The sequence below is a fragment of the Oryctolagus cuniculus genome, chromosome 7, assembly GCF_051225735.1.
Source record: "Oryctolagus cuniculus isolate XC-2025 breed Fujian yellow rabbit chromosome 7, ASM5122573v1, whole genome shotgun sequence".
Classification (NCBI taxonomy): domain Eukaryota; kingdom Metazoa; phylum Chordata; class Mammalia; order Lagomorpha; family Leporidae; genus Oryctolagus; species Oryctolagus cuniculus.
Genome location: NC_142873.1, coordinates 55270707 through 55288795, shown reverse-complemented (window position 1 = coordinate 55288795; position 18089 = coordinate 55270707). Strand labels below are relative to the sequence as shown.

At 53.7% G+C, this 18089-nt stretch overlaps 1 protein-coding gene across 3 annotated transcripts in view; it reads left to right on the top strand.

Moving 5' to 3' along the window:
* The window catches only part of VANGL1 (VANGL planar cell polarity protein 1), a 48857-nt gene extending 31182 nt beyond the window's left edge, over positions 1–17675 (top strand). For all 3 annotated transcript variants that reach the window (XM_002715738.6, XM_089336995.1, XM_051856129.3), the window contains exons 5-8: positions 7433–7566; positions 8998–9130; positions 10566–10800; positions 15148–17675. In XM_002715738.6, the coding sequence (XP_002715784.1) occupies positions 7433–7566; positions 8998–9130; positions 10566–10800; positions 15148–15408 (763 nt within the window). In that variant the 3' untranslated portion in view covers positions 15409–17675. The remainder of the gene's footprint in view (positions 1–7432; positions 7567–8997; positions 9131–10565; positions 10801–15147) is intronic.
* The last annotated feature ends 414 nt before the right edge of the window (positions 17676–18089 follow it).

Here is an 18089-nt window from a genome sequence, read left to right as displayed (position 1 = left end):
CAAAGCAGTGAAGCATTTACGTGTCTGTGTAAATCCTGCCCCCCTTTTTTAAAGATTTATTTGTTTTATTTATTTTTTATTTATTTTAAAGATTTATTTATTTGAAAGGTGAGAGTAGGGGCGTGCAGAGAGAAATCTTCCATCTGCTTGTTTATCCCCCAGATGTCCACAGTAAGCCAGATCTGTGCCAGGCCGAAGCCAAGAACCTAGAACTCCATCCAGGTCTCCCACGCGGGTGGCAGGGCTCCAAGCACTTGGACCATTGTCTCCTGCTGCTTTCCCAGCTGTAGATCCGACTCCTGCAGCTGGTAAATGGGGCCATCAGCTGTCTTGTCCTGGGTGAGAGCTGTCACAAAAAGCTCTCATTGTAGGTTCTACGTTCAAGAGTCTTCCCGAAGACCAAAGTGTGGGCCTCAAATGCAGCCACCCAGGCAGGCACACCCTAAAGAGCAGGGGATGGGATGGCCTTGGTGTTCGCACAGCCTTTGTGATGAAGCCCTTGGGGTCATCCCTGCCCTGCGCCCCCTCCTCTCTCTGCCCCCATCTCCTCCCTCCCTTGGGCTCCTCCAACGTCAGGAACCAGTGACCTCAGCTCGCCCCGTGGCTGCCTGCATCCTCCTTCCTCTCCATGCACATGCATGTGTTTCCCTAATGCAGTGCCCCAAGCTGGGCGGCTTAAAATGATTTTCTCAGCAGCTCCAAACCTAGATCTTGGCAGGGCCAAGGGATCTCAGGGACCTAGGGAAGTTCTTCTTCTTCTTTTTTTTTTTTTTTAAAGATCTATTTATTTGAAAGAGTTACACAGAGAGAGAAGTCAGAGAGAGAGAGAGAGAAAGAGAGGTCTTCCACCCGCTGGTTCACTCCCCAATTGGTTGCAATGGCCAGAGCTGAGCTGATCTGAAGCCAGGAGTCAGGAGCTTCTTCCAGGTCTCCCACGCAGGTGCAGGGGCCCAAGGACTCCGGCCATTCCTCCACTGCTTTCCCAGGCCACAGCAGAGAGCTGGATTGGAAGTGGAGCAGCCGGGACTTGAACCAGTGCCCATATGGGATGCTGGCACTGCAGGCGGCAGCTTTACCTGCTATGCCTTAGCACCAGCCCCGGGAAGTTCTTCTTTGCTTCTCCTTCACTTCTGGTGAAGTGTCCCTGGGTGTCCCTGTAACTTTAGCTTAACTAATTGTCACATCCACAGAGACCACATTCGGAGCCTCTGGGCAGATCCAGGTTTGGGGAGGCACTGCTCGGTACCACGGATTTCTGTGATGTTTGGGGGGACGTGGTTTTAGCAGTGGCCCGTCTGCCCATGCTGCTTCCTCTGCCTGGCTCTGCCTGGGGCTTTGCAGCCCATTGTTCTCATGGTGTGACCGGCTGTCGTCTGTGAAGGCTTAACTCAGAGCTCAGCTTTGCCTCCTCTGTGTGTGATCTCCAGCGGGAAGCACCTTCCCCCTCCTCCCCCATGCTCACGTGCTGTCTCTGCGTCCCCTGATGGCACTTCCTGTCTGGGTGTTTATTGCCATGGGTTGAGTGTATCCCTTTGAAGGTCTGGTTCCCATCCGTATCTCAGCCCTTGGCACTGAGCAGGTGCTCATAATTCATAATTGCTGTGATGGAGTTAAAGAGGCTGGTTATTCGGGTTTCTCTGAACATCAGCAACCACAGCTGGCCCAAAAGGCCATGAACGCATACCCTGGAAGGAGGTCTTTACAGATGTTCCTCTGTGATGAGAAAACTGTTCAGCACTTCGTCAGCACATTCCTAGGTAATCAGAATAACGACCTGGCATGGCTGTAGGCACCTAAGAAGTACGTCCACGTTTTCCACACGTGAAGAAAGCTGTTTGTTTGTTGACGGAGCTTAAGGGGTCAAAGTAACATTTGAAAAGAAACAGCTGAAGCTTGACAAGGGGCTGGCGCACCTGGCCTGGCCTCATCCTGGCACTCAGCTTTGGGGGAAGTTGGAGGCTGTGAGATGTGAGGGCATTGACCTGGCAGAGCCCAAAAGCCCAGTGTTAGTTTCTGACTTGAATTACGTGTACCGGTTTGATCTCAGAAATCATGAGGCCATAGTCAAGTCCAGGGGAAAGTGGGTGAACAGGACATAGGAGACCTTGTGTGTGTGTGTGTGTGTGTGCATGCGCGCACGTGTGTATGCACACGTATGTGAGTCCATGTGTGGATGTGGGTGTGCATGTGTGCGTGTGTTGTGTGTACAGGAGCACGTGTTTTTCTAGGTCTTGTTGTCCTGCTCCCCAAAGGAAGGGAGTTAAAAGGGAAATAAATGGCCACAGTCATTTCCTCCAAGCGTGTGATGGACTTCCACAGGAGAGAAGGACCTGGATCACAGGAAGTGGGGGTAGACCAAGGGTAGAACTTAAAGAGAGGATCTGTTAGTACCATAAAAGAGGCAGCTTTCTTGTGAAGCAGAGGCTGGAGCATACATAGGGCAGGGGTGGGGAACGCCCGGCCCCCGGGCCCCGGAAGGCCTGCAGTCGTTTGGGCTGACGCTGCCAAGGAAACCACGGGCAGGACTCAAAATTCACTCACTCTGTAACTGGCTAATTTTTTAGTTGATCATTTTGTATGGCCCATGAATGATGTTATAAATATCCACATGTCCCTTGGCAGAAAAATGGTTCCCCCCAGTGGCTTAAGGTGCTATAATAAGAATTAGTATATGGGAGTGGGGGCCAGTGTCGTGGCACAGCGGGTTACGTCACAGTTTGCGATGCTGATATCCCATTTCAGAGCGACGGTTCAAGTCCTGGCTGCTCTGCTTCTTGGGCCCCTGCCACCTTTGTGTAAGACTCAGATAGAGCTCTGGGCCCCTGGCTTCATCCTGGACTAGCCACAGCCATTGTGGTCATCTGTGGAGTGAACCAACAGATACAAGATATTCTCTCTCTCTCTCTCTGTCTCTTCCCTCTGTCTCTGTTACTCTGCCTTTCAAATAAACAAAACTTAGTCTCTAAGAATGCCTTGTCTTACTTAATGTTCAGAACAAACCTAAGCCAGGCGGGCAACTCCTTAAGGAGCCGGAAAGTGGAAGGTAGACTCCTAAGTCTCCTATTTGTCCCGTCCTAACTGCCCCACTCACTTTGAAGTCTTGGAAAGACATAGAACTCAGAATTGTCTCCATTAATAATTAAGCTCATGAGACAACGGCCTCAAGGTGAAGCCAACCTCAGCCAGCACCTGGTACCCTTGGCTCTTAGAGCTGGCCCTAGAATTTCTGCCTCCCTCCCTCCCCCGGGCTTGCTGCCACCCTGTTGGTAGCCTCTGGGTAACACCTTCTATCTAGTGAGTGTTGGAGCCTGCTTGCCGTGGTGCAGCATGTGTTGTCGTTGCCAACCTCTAAGTGCGCAGTCTGAGGTCGACAGAAATGAAGACTGGGTTCAAAATCAAGGGCGAATGGGAAGAGCCAGGAGTCGTGGCTGGGACCCGAGCCTGCCCCAGTTCTGCCATGCTTGCTTCCTCCCAGGCACAGGGCAGAGGGGTGGCGGTGGGAGGTGTAGACTTGTTAAGCCTTTTTTTTTTTTGGCTTCTGTTTTTCCTTCAGAATTTACCTTTCAAAAACACGTCTTTCAGATTTTCAGGAGCTCAAACTTGCACCGTGTTTCCAAGTGCTTCTCCCCACTCTGTTTAGGCAACACAAGTGCAAGGGTGAGTCCCCCGCTCTGTTGCCATGGCAGCCGGATACCAGGCGGCAGGGACACCGCAGATGTGTTTGTGGTTGAATAGACACAAAGGCGGCAGCCTTTCACATTCCACCCTCTTTGTCCTGTAAGGCCACTGGGTCAGCAGAGAGTTGAACAGGACAGCGCGGCTGGCGGATCCGGATCTCTGGGCTTCTTGTGCTGCTCCACTGCTGCCCTGTCCTTGTAAGTTCAAGTTTGGACCAGCTCAGGCCTGTGCACAGTTGAGAAGGTTCCTTTCCCATTGGTGACAGCAGCTGCTTCTGAGCCTGCATGTTCCACTTTCTGTATGGTTTAATATAGATTTCCGGGCTTGGTGTAATCATGGATTTCTAAAAGTTTATCTATTTTTAATTGAAAGGCAGAGAGAGAGAGAGAGACAGATCTTCCGTCCACTGGTTCCCTCCCCAAACGGCTGCAATAGCCACAGCCAATAACTAGAAACTCTGGGTCTCCCACGTGGGTGTCAGGGGCCCAAGCACTTGGGCCATCTGCTGCTTTCCCAGGTGCATTAGTAGGGAGCTGGATCAGAACAGAGGTGGGACTCCATCGCAGGCATTCCCGGCAGCATGTTAACCTGTGCCACAGTGCCAGTAGCTACAAGTATGTTTTTATATGCAGATCTTGAATGCATTTCTGTTATAATTAGGGATATCTCTCTGTGCCACTTCTACAAACCTGTGCTCCGGGAAGGGGCATTCCCCTGGGTGGTGATGTTGGCCGGTGTATTGGCCTGCGGTATTACTGGAGCTCAGAGATCACTGTCTTGCTGTGAGTTTCTGGTGGTTCGTGTTTGTCTGATGTAGATTGGGATTCACTGAAGGGTTTGCATTTGTTCATCTCTGAGGCTCTTCTGGCCTGGGAAATCCCGTGCATTTGTGAAATACTTGCTCGGAATCCTAGCCCCCTGGGGATAGCCTGAATGGATCCACGCAGGCCACAGGTATTATGCATGTGTGGCAAAATCAAAGGTGAAGACTTGCCCATGAGCGAGGTTTAGTGTGCTGGACCCCCTGCAGGATGTCACAAGTCACGTGGTGGCAGTGGTGGTTTGAGGGGTAGAGCTGCCGGGATGGGAGAGTTAGGGGAAAAACCACGCCTGGAAGAAATCAGCGCTGCTGTGGCCCTGTGTGCCTGTCCCCTCTTTGGAAGGTACAGAAGGTCAGAAACGGGAGGAGTCGTGAGCCCTGACATTGGCTCAGGGGTCGGTGCTGCCTGCGTCCTGGCCTTGCGGGCTGTGCTGGGCCACCGCCGAAGGTCAGGGAGAAAACCTGACAGCCTCGGGCCCGCGGACTGTGTGGCCCCGGGGGCCGTGTCCCCGTGTCCCTGTGTGACACATGCTGCACGGCCTCCTCGTCCTGAGTCCTCAGCGCGGCTGAGTCTGGTGGGGCGGAGGGGGGGAAGGACTTGCTGGGTTTTCATCCAGATCACAACCCCTGGTTTTCACGTGGGCCACACTGGTCACAGGTCCCCTTAAGCTCTCTGGCAATCCTCACTCGCTGAGTTTGCTGGGTACGCTGTGTCCAGCGAACCTGTCACCCTGCAGGCCCAGCCTCGGGTGTCAGCTTGGGAGGCTGGCCTGGCCCACACTGGCTCTGCTGCCCCTGAGCCTGTGCCGAGGTGACAGTGCCCACGGAAGAGGAGGACCCCGCCCACCGGCACGGCCCATCTCGTCGGGAGCGCCTGTGTGATGCCCTACCCCCAGGCATCCCCGGGTGGCCCCTAGGACTCTCAGGTGGGTTTAGCCTTGGCCCAGTTTGGACGGTGGCCTCCAGGGCCGGCCCTGTCTTGGAAGGTTGGGAGCTGTGGGCCCTGCTGGGCCTGCTGCAGGCAGAAGTGACTTCCGCAGGCAGCGGGGGCCCTCGCTCGCCCTAGGCTCGTCCCCGCGGCCTGGCTGAGCACAACAGCAAAACCCAACAACCACGACAGCGTTTTGCTCTGGAGAGGGGCCCTGGGTGGACCTCTGAAAATTATCTTTGGGTTTTTTTCAACATGTATATATTTTTATTCGAAAGGCAGAGTTAGAGAGAGAGAGAAGGTAAAGCAGAGAGAGAGAGAGATCTCCCATCTTCTGCTTCACTCCCCAAATGGCTACCACAGCCAGGGTTGGGCCAGGCCAAAGCCAGGAGCCTTACATGGGTGGCAGGGGCCCAAGCACTTGGGCCATCTTCCACTGCTTTCCCAGGCCATAGCAGGGAGCTGGATTGGAAGTGCAGCAGCCGGGACTCGAACCAGCGCCCATATGGGATGCCGGCGTTGCAGGTAGGGGCTTAACTAGCTGCTCCGCACCGCCAGCCCCACCTTCTGATTTTTGAATTCCCATCAGGGACATACATTTTGCCAGCCTCCAGGTATCGCAAGATGTTTGGGTGCGTACAGGAGCCAGGGATGAAAGAGTCTAAACTGCGGGGTGTGTGTGTGCGCAACCGATGCACGTGAGCTGGTGGTAGGCGGTGTGGGCGCACCTACCACAGAGCGAGTGTGAGTCAGGGAGAGCGGGGTGGAATACCAGGAGGTGAAGCAGCAGCTGCCCCCGTCCCGAGCAGCCACATGCAGAGGGGCGAGGGGGAGCTGGGATCCAGGGTCAAGTCTCCGGAGCACGGGGAGGGAGCTCTGCACAGAGATCCGTAAGGACCCCCGCTCAGCACAAGGGCCCCTCCGCCCCCAGGGAAGCGGCTCCTGCTCCCCACGCTGTCCTAGGCGCTTGGCAGCTCTTCCCAGTGCTTCTGAGCCCCACCCGTGCCAGGGGACAAGCAGCTCACGGTCACATAGCTTCCGTTCCACATGCCAGGCCAAGGGGAAATTACTCCCATCTCGTGTTCCCAGGGCTTGGCAGACTGCGGTACCTGAAGAGCAGGGAGCGAACAGCCGAGGCACTCGGTTGCGGTGGCGGAGTTTGGACTCCTGCAAGCGTGGTCTCAGCACGTTTCCCTGGGTGGACCTGTCCCTGGCTGGGACGGCGTTCAGTAGCCACCGAGCGCAGATCACTGAGACGCTGCTCGGGATGTAACTTAGAAAGCCTTGCCATGACTGTCGGGGTGGGGGCGTGGCTGACAGACTTGTAGGTCATTTGTAGACTGTAGGTCAAACTCTTAGAGCAGAGCCTCAGGAGCGGCTGGGGTCTTGGTTGACAAAACCTCCAGCTGGTCAGCCAGGGGCTGCCTCGGCTTGGTGCCTAGTGGCGCTCGAGTGTCTCTGGGAGCCTAGGAATGCTGTGTGGTCATCCGGGAAGCATCGGCAGCCCCGTCGTGATGCTCCACCCGTCTGGTGCTCCACTTGTCCTGGTGCTCCATCCATTGTCCTTAAGCCCTCTCAACTGAGCTGTTTAGCAGTCTAACAAGAGGCTCTAAACAGCAAGATGGAAATACTGGCAGCGTCTGGCGAGCAACTCGGGGGACCAAACACTGAACCTCCAGTAGGTCTTGCTCTCCTGGGGGTCCTCAGTTCCCTCTTTGGGAAACTGAGGAAGCACAGGACAAGTTCTGAGTAATCGAAGCCAGGTGGAACTTCTTCCTCTTTCGACTGTTGGCTCTGGGGTTCTGTGACCAGTGGGAGAGGCCGTCGAGACGGTGGGCAACAGGACCTCACATTTAAATTCCCTTCCTGGGGACAGGGGGTGTGCTGGAAGCCGCCAGCCCCTGCCAGGAGGCCATCCTGCTCGGGTTCAGGAAGGCAGTTTTTCCATTCTAGCCACACTGATTGAATGAAACGCCTTGGCACTGACTTTGCACTTCTCTTCCCAGCATCCAGCGAGCGGCTTTGGTGGTGCTGGAAAATTACTACAAAGATTTCACCATCTACAACCCGAACCTCCTGACGGCCTCCAAGTTCCGAGCGGCCAAGCACATGGCCGGCCTGAAAGTCTACAACGTGGATGGTGCGTGCCTTGAAACGCTGTCAAGCTTGGGCGGAGTGGGCACAGTTGCACGGCATCAGGGGTGGACTTCACGCTGTGTGTGCTTCTGCTTCCCTTCTGTGCTTGCCTGCTGGGGCCTTCTCTCTACAGGACAGTCAGGCTATCTTCCTCCCCCTCCCTCCCTTCCTCCTACCTCTCTTCCTTTCCCTTCCTCCTCCCTCCCTCCCTGGTACAAACATATCTTCAGAGGAACATTGATTGGCAGTTTACATATATGGGAAGTTTCATTCATTTAGGGATTGAATGATTGGAAACAACAGTGGTGTGTGTTTCCCACCTCCTTGTGGGAACACCTTGTATTGAAAGCTCTCGGGAGAGGGCTGCTTTTTCAAAATTTGGACAAATCACCGGAGACTCCCAGAGCTCTGCCAATCCATCAGGACTGGCCATCTCAGTAGTTCTGGATCTGGTGAGGCACTCATGGGCCTTTCTCAGCCCTGGCCGAGCTGGGGCGGAGAGGGTGGCAGGAGGCCAGCGGGCAGGCTGGGGATGTCCGGGTGGTGTTTCAGGCTATCAGGTGATTAAGTGTAAGACACAGGACACCGTGTCACTTCTCGCTGGGCAGCCTGGGTCGGGCAAGAACTGTGCAAACCCTCGAAATGGATCATGTTGTCAGCAGGTTGGGTGATTTATGCACGGGGTCAGTCTACCGTGGCGGCCCCCGTCCTCCCCGGCCTTGTCTGCCCAGGTGCAGGGCGCCCTCCCTGGTGAATCCCGCAGGGTTGGTGGAATTCTCCTGTGACTTGGGAGCTTAGCAGAGATCCCCACTGGTGGAACCAAGTCACAGCCCAGTGCGCCCCCCCTAAGAAAGCTGCAAAGCTGCCTTAGCCCACTGAAGAGCTGAGGTGCCCCGAATGAGACAGGGCTGCTGCATGTGCGTGAATACTCAGGCCGTTTCTCGTGGCAGCTGTGGCTGCTGTGCCACCCCACGGCTTGGCATCCCGTGTGTGACCAGTGTGACTCTTTCTCTCTGTCCCTGTTCTCCTATCTCTCTAATCTGCTCTCATTGTCTTGGGGCTGAAATGGGACGTCCAGCTGCCCAGATGGCCAAACTGCAACTCTGTGTGACAGACGGTGAGTGCTGTCTTCACACACGCTGCTGATACTCCCTGCCCGCGTGTGCCCTGCCCCGTGTCTCTTCAGCCCTTCTGCGTTCTTTTCCATTTCTGCCAGTCAGGTTGGCATCAGGCAGTTAGATGTCCCTGCTCCTGTCCGTGCCCTGGCCACAGTGAATGCAAAGCCGGGGGACTCCATGCCCCACCCTGGGAAGTTAGGTCTAGGAATGGTGTGTGTGCTTTAGCCAGGCGAGGGGCACCGTGTTGTCGTTGTCTGCTTGGCATCCCAGCCCCTTAGGATTAAAACCATTCTTGTTCCACCGTCCTTTCTCCAAAGGCCCCAGCAACAATGCCACTGGCCAGTCACGAGCCATGATCGCCGCAGCTGCCCGGCGCCGGGACTCGAGCCACAACGAGCTGTACTACGAAGAGGCTGAACACGAGCGGCGGGTGAAGAAGCGGAGAGCGAGGTTCGTGCCCTCTTGCTGGAGGCTGGCTTTGCTCTTTTTACCGCGAGAATGAAGTGTCCATGTACAGATGGGACCTGCCTGAGCCTGGGGTGTGTACTTCGCTCTGGTGTTGCTGGGAAGGCTGTACAGACAAAGGTCGGCAGTTCTGGCCCCACCTGCAAAGGTTATGAAGATGAGGTGACGAAAGGGCTCAGCCTTCGACGGCAGCACTGGCATCCCATGTGAGTGCCGGTTTGAGTCCTGGCTGATCCATTTCCAGTCCAGCCCCCTGCTAATGCACCTGGGAAAGCAGCAGAAAATGGCCCAAGTGCTTGGGCCCCTGCATCCACATGGGAGACCCAGTTGGCATTTCAGACTCCTGGCTTCACCTGGCTTCACCGTATCAGCCATTTGGGGGTGAACCAACGGAAGGAAGACCTTTCTCTCTGTCTCTCTCTCTCTCTCACTATCTAACTCTATCTGTCAAATAAATAAAAAAAAAAAATTACTTATTTGAGATGTGCAGAGAGACAAAGAGCTCCCATTGGCTGGTTCACTCCCCAGATGTCCTCAGTGGGGGAGGAGGGAGAGTGAATCGGGAGTCAGAAACTCAATCCAGGTCTCTCACCTGGGTGGCAGGAACCCAAGTACTTGAGCCATCACCCCTGCCTCCTGGGATCCACGTTGGTGGGAAGCCGGAGTCAAGAGCCAGAGCCAGGAATCACACGCAGGCACTCCCACATGGACACGGGCGTCTTAACCGGCCTCTCATTTGCTAGGCTGGATGCCTGCCCTGCGTGAGCTTTCAGACGAGCCTGCTGTGAGCCGAGGGAGACAGAGGTGGTTCCCATCCTGAGCGCTGCTGCTCTCCCTCGCTCTTCAACAGGACACTGGGACTGGCTGGACGCAGGGGGCGCAGCCCGGGGTCCTCACAGCCTCCGTGTGCGCACGCCCCCTCTCCGTGTGTGCGCAGGATGCTGGGACGTGGCTGGACGCAGGGGGCGCAGCCTGGGGTCCTCACAGCCTCCGCGTGCCCACGCCCCCTCTCCGTGTGTGCGCAGGACGCTGGGACGTGGCTGGACGCAGGGGGCGCAGCCTGGGGTCCTCACAGCCTCCGTGTGCGCACGCCCCCTCTCCGTGTGTGCACAGCGTCTGGGGCCTCAGACCTTTCACCACAGAGACACCAGAGGGCTGCAGTGCGTTTCCCAAGCTCCTTAGTGGCAGCGTTGGGAGCAGTCCTCTCCTGGCCTCGGGGTTCCTTCCTCCCGAGGCCCTTCGCGCAGGTTACTGTCTGCCATTGCCTGGGCCTCAAGGACAGCCCAGGCCGGGAGCGGTGAGCGCAGGCAGGCCCTGGGGGCGGAGGTGGCAGGCGGGTCTGCGGCCCGGTAGGCGGCACCTTCCAGCTCTCACCCGGTGGCGGGCAGCGTCTTGATGACTGTACTGCGTGGTCTTCCAGGCTGGTGGTCGCCGTGGAAGAGGCCTTCATCCACATCCAGCGTCTGCAGGCCGAGGAGCAGCAGAAAGCGCCGGGGGAGGTGATGGACCCCAGGGAGGCCGCGCAGGCCATCTTCCCCTCCATGGCCAGGGCTCTGCAGAAGTACCTGCGCACCACCCGGCAGCAGCACTACCACAGCATGGAGAGCATCCTGCAGCACCTGGCCTTCTGCATCACCCACGGCATGACCCCCAAGGTGCGCCGCCGAGCCCGGCCAGTCCCCGTGGGGGCTTACCGGGAACGCTAGGCCAGAGGCGTCCCTAGGACACAGAGTGATGAGAACTGGCAGTTCTCACTCACTCCCCTTACGTTATCTTCTTAGTAAGTGGTTCTTTGGATGCGGCAGAGGGGAGGCTTTCCCCCGCAGACAGCGTGGAGCAGGGAGTCTCTGTGGGCTCTGTAGCAGGAGTGACTCGCGCTAACCCAATTCCTGCCCCAGCAACCTGTGTCACCTCGGGCAAACAGCCAAGTGGCCTTGTGCCTTGGGTTCCTAGCCTCTACTGTGGGGACCCTGCTAAGACCACACACATGGTGTCTTTCTGGGGAAGATCTAACACATGTGAAGTGCTTAAAACAGTACTTGTCATGAGATGCACTGACTTAGTTATCATGGGTGGTGGAAATAATGCCATCACTTTGATTGGCATTTTAGATGCTGTGGAATTAGTTTTACCAAATGGATTTTTACATCAAGATACTGGAGCACTTTAGGGATGCTACGTGTAACCAACAGAGGGCCATGGCCAAGGAGAAAAATATGATAGTTGGTCCCCCTTTATCTGAGGGGGCTGCAGTCTAGGGACCTTAGTAAATGTCTGAAAACACAGATGGCACTGAACTGTTTATGTAGTGTTTTCTCCCTTACTCACATACATGTGATAAAGTTTAATTGATGAACGAGACACACAAAGAGAGTAACAACAACAGTAATAAAATAGGTCAGTTATAGCAGTGCACTGAGGTACTGATGCCATGACAGTTACCTGGTGAGCTGCATTACTGAGCAGCTAACCCGTGGGTAGCTGTGTACTGGATGCCCTGGTCAGAGGGGTGATGCACCCACTGGGTGGACCGGAGGGGACCGTGCGAGGTTTCATCACTCCTCTCACAACAGAGCACGATTTAAACCTTAAAGAGTCGTTTAGTTTTGGAATTTTCCAATTAACATTTTCAGAGCACAGGAACCCAAGGGTAGCTGAAACCGTGGAGGAGCAAAGCCACAGGTGGCGGGGGCTGTGCTGTAGCGTGAGGGCATGGTAAATGACGCGCGTTCAGGTCCCGCCTCCACCACTTCGTTGGTTTGTGACTATGCACAAGTTATTGTATGCTTGTTTCCTCTTTTATAGAATGGGATCCATAGTAATCTCTCCCTAACAGGATTATTATACAAGAACCACCCGAGATATGACAGGCTGGCATGTAAACCTCCTGGTAGAGAGGAAGTGAGCTTGGCATGTAGGGCATGTAGTGCACGTGTGACGCGTGGTGGTGCTGTGTGTGCTAGGGCTCCTGTCCCTCCCCTGCACTGTACTCTGGGGTGTCTGGCTGGTTAGGCTGTCAGTCAGTAACAGCCTCAGGAAAACACTACAGAAATAACCAGCGAGAAACCTTAAGGCTCTCCTCGTTTTTGGGCCCTCTCTTAGGAAAAGTGTTTAGCACAGTCACACAAATATACACAGAGGTGTGTTTTTTGCAAAATAATCTGTAAGAAGTCCAAGCTGTACCTAAATTTAAAATAGAGCAGCGGCTTATAAACTCTGGTCTGTCGCTTGTTGAAACATGGAAACATCTTCCTTAGACTATTAAGTTACAAAAGGCAGAATGCCAAACAGTAGGAACACCACGGCTGCCAGTGTGCAGAGTGATGGTTTGTAAGAGGTGGAGCAGAAGACTTATTTTCCTTTTCTTTAGAAAGTTTTGGACGTTTCCTGATGGATTTCTGGTTCATTTTTTTTAATTGTACTTCCCTAAATTAAAAATAATAACCTTTGTATAAATAAGCAAATGTTAAAGAAGAGTGTAATGGAGAAAGTGAACTTGTCTTCCCCAAGCAGTTCTTACTGAGAAGAGGCTGCTGTATTTCCTACAGATGGTGGTGTGTGTGTGTGTGTGTGTATGTGTGTGTGTGAGAGAGGGAGAGGGAGAGAGAGAGGAAGAGGTAGAGCAGAAATGGAAAAACGAGATGTGTTCACAGTATGTAGAAGGTATGTATGTAGGTAGGTAGGTGGATAGGTGGGTAGGTAGATATTTGGGAGGAGAGGGGCCACTTGCTTTCTTCAGTTAAAGCTCTCCCTTGACTGTCTTTCCATATCAGTACATACAGCTCTAACCCATGCAGGTCTGACTCATTCCTTGTGTGTATGTGTGTATGTTTAAGATTTATTTATTGGCCCGGCACCGTGGCTCACTTGACTAATCCTCCACCTGCAGCGCCGGCATCCCATGCGGGCGCCGGGTTCTAGTCCGGGTTGCTCCTCTTCTAGTCCAGCTCTCTGCTGTGGCCCGGGAAGGCAGTGGAGGATGGCCCAAGTGCTTGGGCCCCGGCACCCGCATGGGAGACCAGGAGGAAGCACCTGGCTCTTGGCTTTGGATCAGCGCAGCGCGCCAGCCGTAACAGCCATTTGAGGGGTGAACCAACAGAAAGAAGACCTTTCTCTTTGTCTCTCTCTCTCTCACTATCTAACTCTGCCTGTCAAATAAATTAAAAAAATATTTATTTATTTATCTGAAAGGCAGAGTTACAGAGAGAGAAAGAAATCTTCCATCTGTTGGTTCACTCCTCAAATGGCCACAGTGGCTGGGACTGGGCCAGGCTGAAGCCAGAAGCCTGGACTCCCCTCTGGACCTCTCACATGCGAAGCAGGAACCCAAGCACTTGGGCCATCTTCCTCAGCCTTTCCAGGTGCATTAGCAGAAGCCTAGACCAAATACGGAGCAGCCGGGACTCAGCGGGCGCTCATATGGGGTGCCAGCATCTCAGGGGCATAACCCACAACTCCAGCTCCTCACTCCCTGTTAAACTGATTGCCTGTTGATTCACATTTGGATTAGGGGTTCTCATGAGAGCCAGGGGCTGGCTGTTTGTGTTCGCAGACTTCACTTGAAAACTGTCATTGGTTGTATTTGTGTAGCACCTGCCACTGCCTTCACTGTGTGCCTGCAGAGTTGAGTGGTTATGGTGGGAAGGCTGAACTGCTGAAAATATTTACATTTACAGAAAAGTTCACCAACCCCTGGTCAAAACGGGGTGGCGGTGAGTGTCTTTTTGCATATGTCCCAGTGCAGATCTCCCTGGAGGACCCATTTCTAGCAGAGAACATCTGGATCAAAGTTAAAGATCGCTCCAGATGTCCAGAGTCCTTCAGCGTCTGCTTTTGCCCCTGGTTCCCCCACACACTTGGCAGGATGTGAAGTTATTCTTTTTGCATCACTGTTCATCTAAAAGGAGGAAAATATTTTTTATTATTTAAATTCGTATTTCTTTAGTTATTAGCATGATAGGCAATGTTTCCTTATTTTCTATAAATTATTTTACATTTCTTAATTGTTGAATTGTTTCTTTTTCTTATGATTGCTGAGAGCTATCTTCCTATTAGAAGTATCAAAGTAGACACGACCCTACCTTCTGTCCTGGAACAGCCTCCCAGAGGTCAGAAATAGCAATCCTGGCAGTAGCAGGGAAGTGTGCATGGAAGGAGCTACCAGTTCAGACTGCCCTTGACCTCTGTCTGGGAGCCCAGTGTTTCTGCGTTTTACTGCCTCTTCTCACAGCCAAATCAGTGTATTTATTTGATTTGATCCACACGGTTGAGCCCCTTATATGTGCCAGGCACATTAGAAATTCAAATTCAAAAAAAAATAAAAAAACCCAAACACAGTTCCTGTCCTGCAGGAGAGTGGAGCCCAGAGTGAGGACTGCAGCTCTGTGCCCGCCTGGAGTGGGGTGTGGTGTCAGTGATGGCCCTGGGCAGACCCTGGCTCCAGCCAGCCCCGCCTTGCCTCACCCTGGCCGTGCTCACCACGCCGGGCAGTGCTGTGAGTGTTTCTAGAGAGCCAACCCTTGCCATGAGTTCAGTAGTGCTGTCGTCCACACTTCCAGAGGGCAGGGAACTTGTGCAATGTCACACAACCCAGGAGTCACAGTGCATGCACTTTTTTTTTTTTTTTTTTTTGAGGCAAAGACAGACAGGGAGAGCCCCTAACCATGGATTCATCCACAAGGAATCCAGTCCAGGTCTCCCCTGTGGGTGGCAGGGACCAAACACTTGAGGCATCACCTACCGCCTCCCAAGGTGCTTATTACCAGGAAGCTGGGATCAGGAGTGGCCCTGCGATACTGAATTGCAAGGGTCTTAACCTCTATGACAGATGCCTGCCCTGACCACGTCAGAGAGGCTTCCCCCAAATGACACAGTTGTGAGGGCCCGCGACAGGGATCTGCTGCGACAGGCTGGGCTCTGCTCCGAAGTCTTGGTTTATTTGGGAACATTGGGTGAGAAGGTGACCCCTAGTGGCCTCCCTAAATGCTCTCCTCCACCCACAGGCCTTCCTGGAACGGTACCTCAGTGCAGGCCCCACCCTGCAGTACGACAAGGAGCGCTGGCTGTCGACACAGTGGAGACTGGTCAGCGAGGAGGCTGTGACCAGCGGGCTGCGAGACGGACTCGTGTTTGTCCTCAAGTGCTTGGACTTCAGTCTCATAGTCAATGTGAAGAAAATCCCGTTCATCGTGCTCTCGGAAGAGTTCATAGACCCCAAGTCCCACAAATTCGTCCTGCGCTTACAGTCGGAGACGTCGGTTTGAGAGTTCTATATTTGTGGCTTTATAAAAAGAAGAATATATAGAGATCTATCTATCTATCTATGTGTATACCGAGGGGTGTCTGTTGAGTTGTCTGTTCTGTTCTCTCCGTGGCTGACTGAAGCTGGCAGGTGATGGACCAGCCTCCTTTTTGACCATCAGCACTTTATTTGGAAGAAAGCAGGGGAGGTCTACTCGGAGGAAGGGGACACCAGACTTTCTAGAAGGGACTTCTACGAAGCCGTTCCCCGGAGCGTCTGTGACAGCTGTAACCAAAGCGGAGCCGCTGTGTTCCGGGAGCCTCGCCTTACGACGACCCAGCCCCTGCTCCCGGCCGGTCCCCCTCGGAGGCTTCCAGGGGACGCACTGTTAGTCTGTTTCAGGATCCCAGGCCCTACACGTCCGTGTGTGTGTGTGTGTGTGTGTGTGTGTCAGACCGTCCAGTACCACGTCCCCCACGGAAGCCATGGGCGGTTCAGGGGATGCCTATTTCACCTCTGCTCGCTGTTGCCTTAGATTCCTCAGAGAAAGATCCCACGACAAAAACGTGCACTCTCAGTTTACAGCTATTAAGGGATCTGCTTGTAGGGTTTTTTTTTTTCTCCCTTAAAGAGATAACCTATCTGCCCTCTTTCTGACCCTGCTCTTCTCCTGGCCTCAAGCAGCCAGGCCTTGCCCAGTCCTGGAGTTCTGCACTGACTCTCCCTCCCCCACCTGCCAGGCAGCCCTGGCCACCCAGGCTCGTCCCTGCAGACCTGCACTCTGTGTGTGCGATCCAGCTGTTGGCATAGCCAGGGGTGGTTCCCCAGGTTGTCCCCCTAGCAAAGTGTGGGGTGTCCACTAGGTAGATGGCAGGAGAGCAGGGCAGCTGGAATGCCCCTTGGAGGCTGCAGCAGGAGCCCTACCCCACCCAATCCTCCCCACTGCTCCCCACCGCCCAGGGAAACACTAACACTGTGACCCCAGGCCTGGCAGGGGCAGCTTGGAGCCCTCGCAGTTCCTGGGGGACATAAGACCCCTGAAAGCACATACCAGGCTGCCCTGCCAAGGGAGACCAGACAGTGCCGGCCACACTGGCAACTGCTGCTGTCCAGGCCCTGTGTTTTCTGACCAGCGTCACTGTGCAATCCATCACCTCGGCCTCCTACTCCCCAGAAAGGGGCTTGTTTAGCTCCTGAGGTGCAAATAACACTGTGTTGTTGGTCCAGTGGGGAGAAGGGAAAGGAGAGAAGAGGGAGCCCATCTTCAGGGCTGACCTCTGTGTCTTACACGCAGCTGAGTGCAATGCAGTGGGCTTCCTCACCCCCGCCCCAGCCCCAGCTGCCCGGGGAAGCAGGTGCTGACTCCTCCCACCCGAGGGAGCCTGCTGCAGGGGAAGCTCCTTGCAGCCAGCTTGCAGTGAGCTGTCTTCGCCTCCGTTTGCCCTCCTGTGACCGCTGCAGACCCATACAAAGTATTTCCTCTAGCTTTCCCCAGGGACTGAGGCCTCTCAGTCCCCTCACCCGAGCAAAGGATGACACTGTCCAAATGTTCTTTATCTGTGTGCATGTACCCTCATGTGGTCCATGAGCGGGGATGGTATTTTGCGCGTCAGTCCCTCAGTCAGAATTGACTGTGAATGTTTGCAATGCACCTGTACCTGAAGAAAGTAAAGCACATTCCCGAACCAGCAGCCTTCCGCTGCAGAAGCTGTGTTGAAGAAGGAAAGGGCAACCCAGGCAGGTGGCGGCGTGGAGCCAAGATGGACTTTGAGAGGCACCTGCTGTGTAACCCTGGTGCTTTCCTTCTTAGCTTCTGCCTTTGGGTCCCTTCAACTGGAAGTTCCTTATGACGTCTTTCTCAGGAAATTTTTGGGGAGATAGCGTGCAGGATGGTGAAGCTGCGTGAGACCTCGGCTGTGTCCAGGTGGGGCAGAGGCTTCTGCGTCATAAGGATGGTGCCCCTGAAAAGGCCACACATGGATGCACATTCAGATGACAATGACACTACTGCTCAGCATTCCGAATCCCTGTGCTTCCCACCCTGCCCTCAGTGGCCATCCCGAAGGGGTGAAGTTGGATTCATGTGCTTTGGTGTGTACATTCCCAGCAGGGTGAAGAAAGGTTTAAATTAAGGAAAATTTATTTTCTCCCTCTCGCGGTCTTTGCATAGGAGAATGTCAGACTTTCTGAAATTATTGTTTCTGTTTTAAATTGAGTATCGATTTTTTTATGCTGACTTTGTATTGGGTCCTTTTTGAAAGAAAAAATAAAATGCAAGAACTTTGTAAAGCCTTCGCACTTTCAGCCTCTTAATAGCTTGAGTTACTGGCGCAGTGGGAACAGTGGAAATGGCATTGAACAATGGGAGGTTTCGGAATGCTACATCACACCCTTGCACACAATGCATTTCTGTTTCAGTTCTTGCAACCAGTAGGCTGTTCCTTTTCAAAGGGGTAAGTGGTGCCCTAAGGCTCGTGGAATATATGTTCTTATTAGAGGATATGGGATTTCCTTTGCCCTGAATATTTATAGATTTTTTTTCTTTAACAACCTGTTGAGATTTGAACAGTGTTACACTGAAAAACTCAACAAGCAGTCTATATCTGATGGTCTAACCAGTAGGTAACTTTTGTTCTTACAGGTGCTCTTTTGAAGATTGGATCGTTTTTAATGGTCTGCGAACTGAATGTTTCAAAAGGCTGC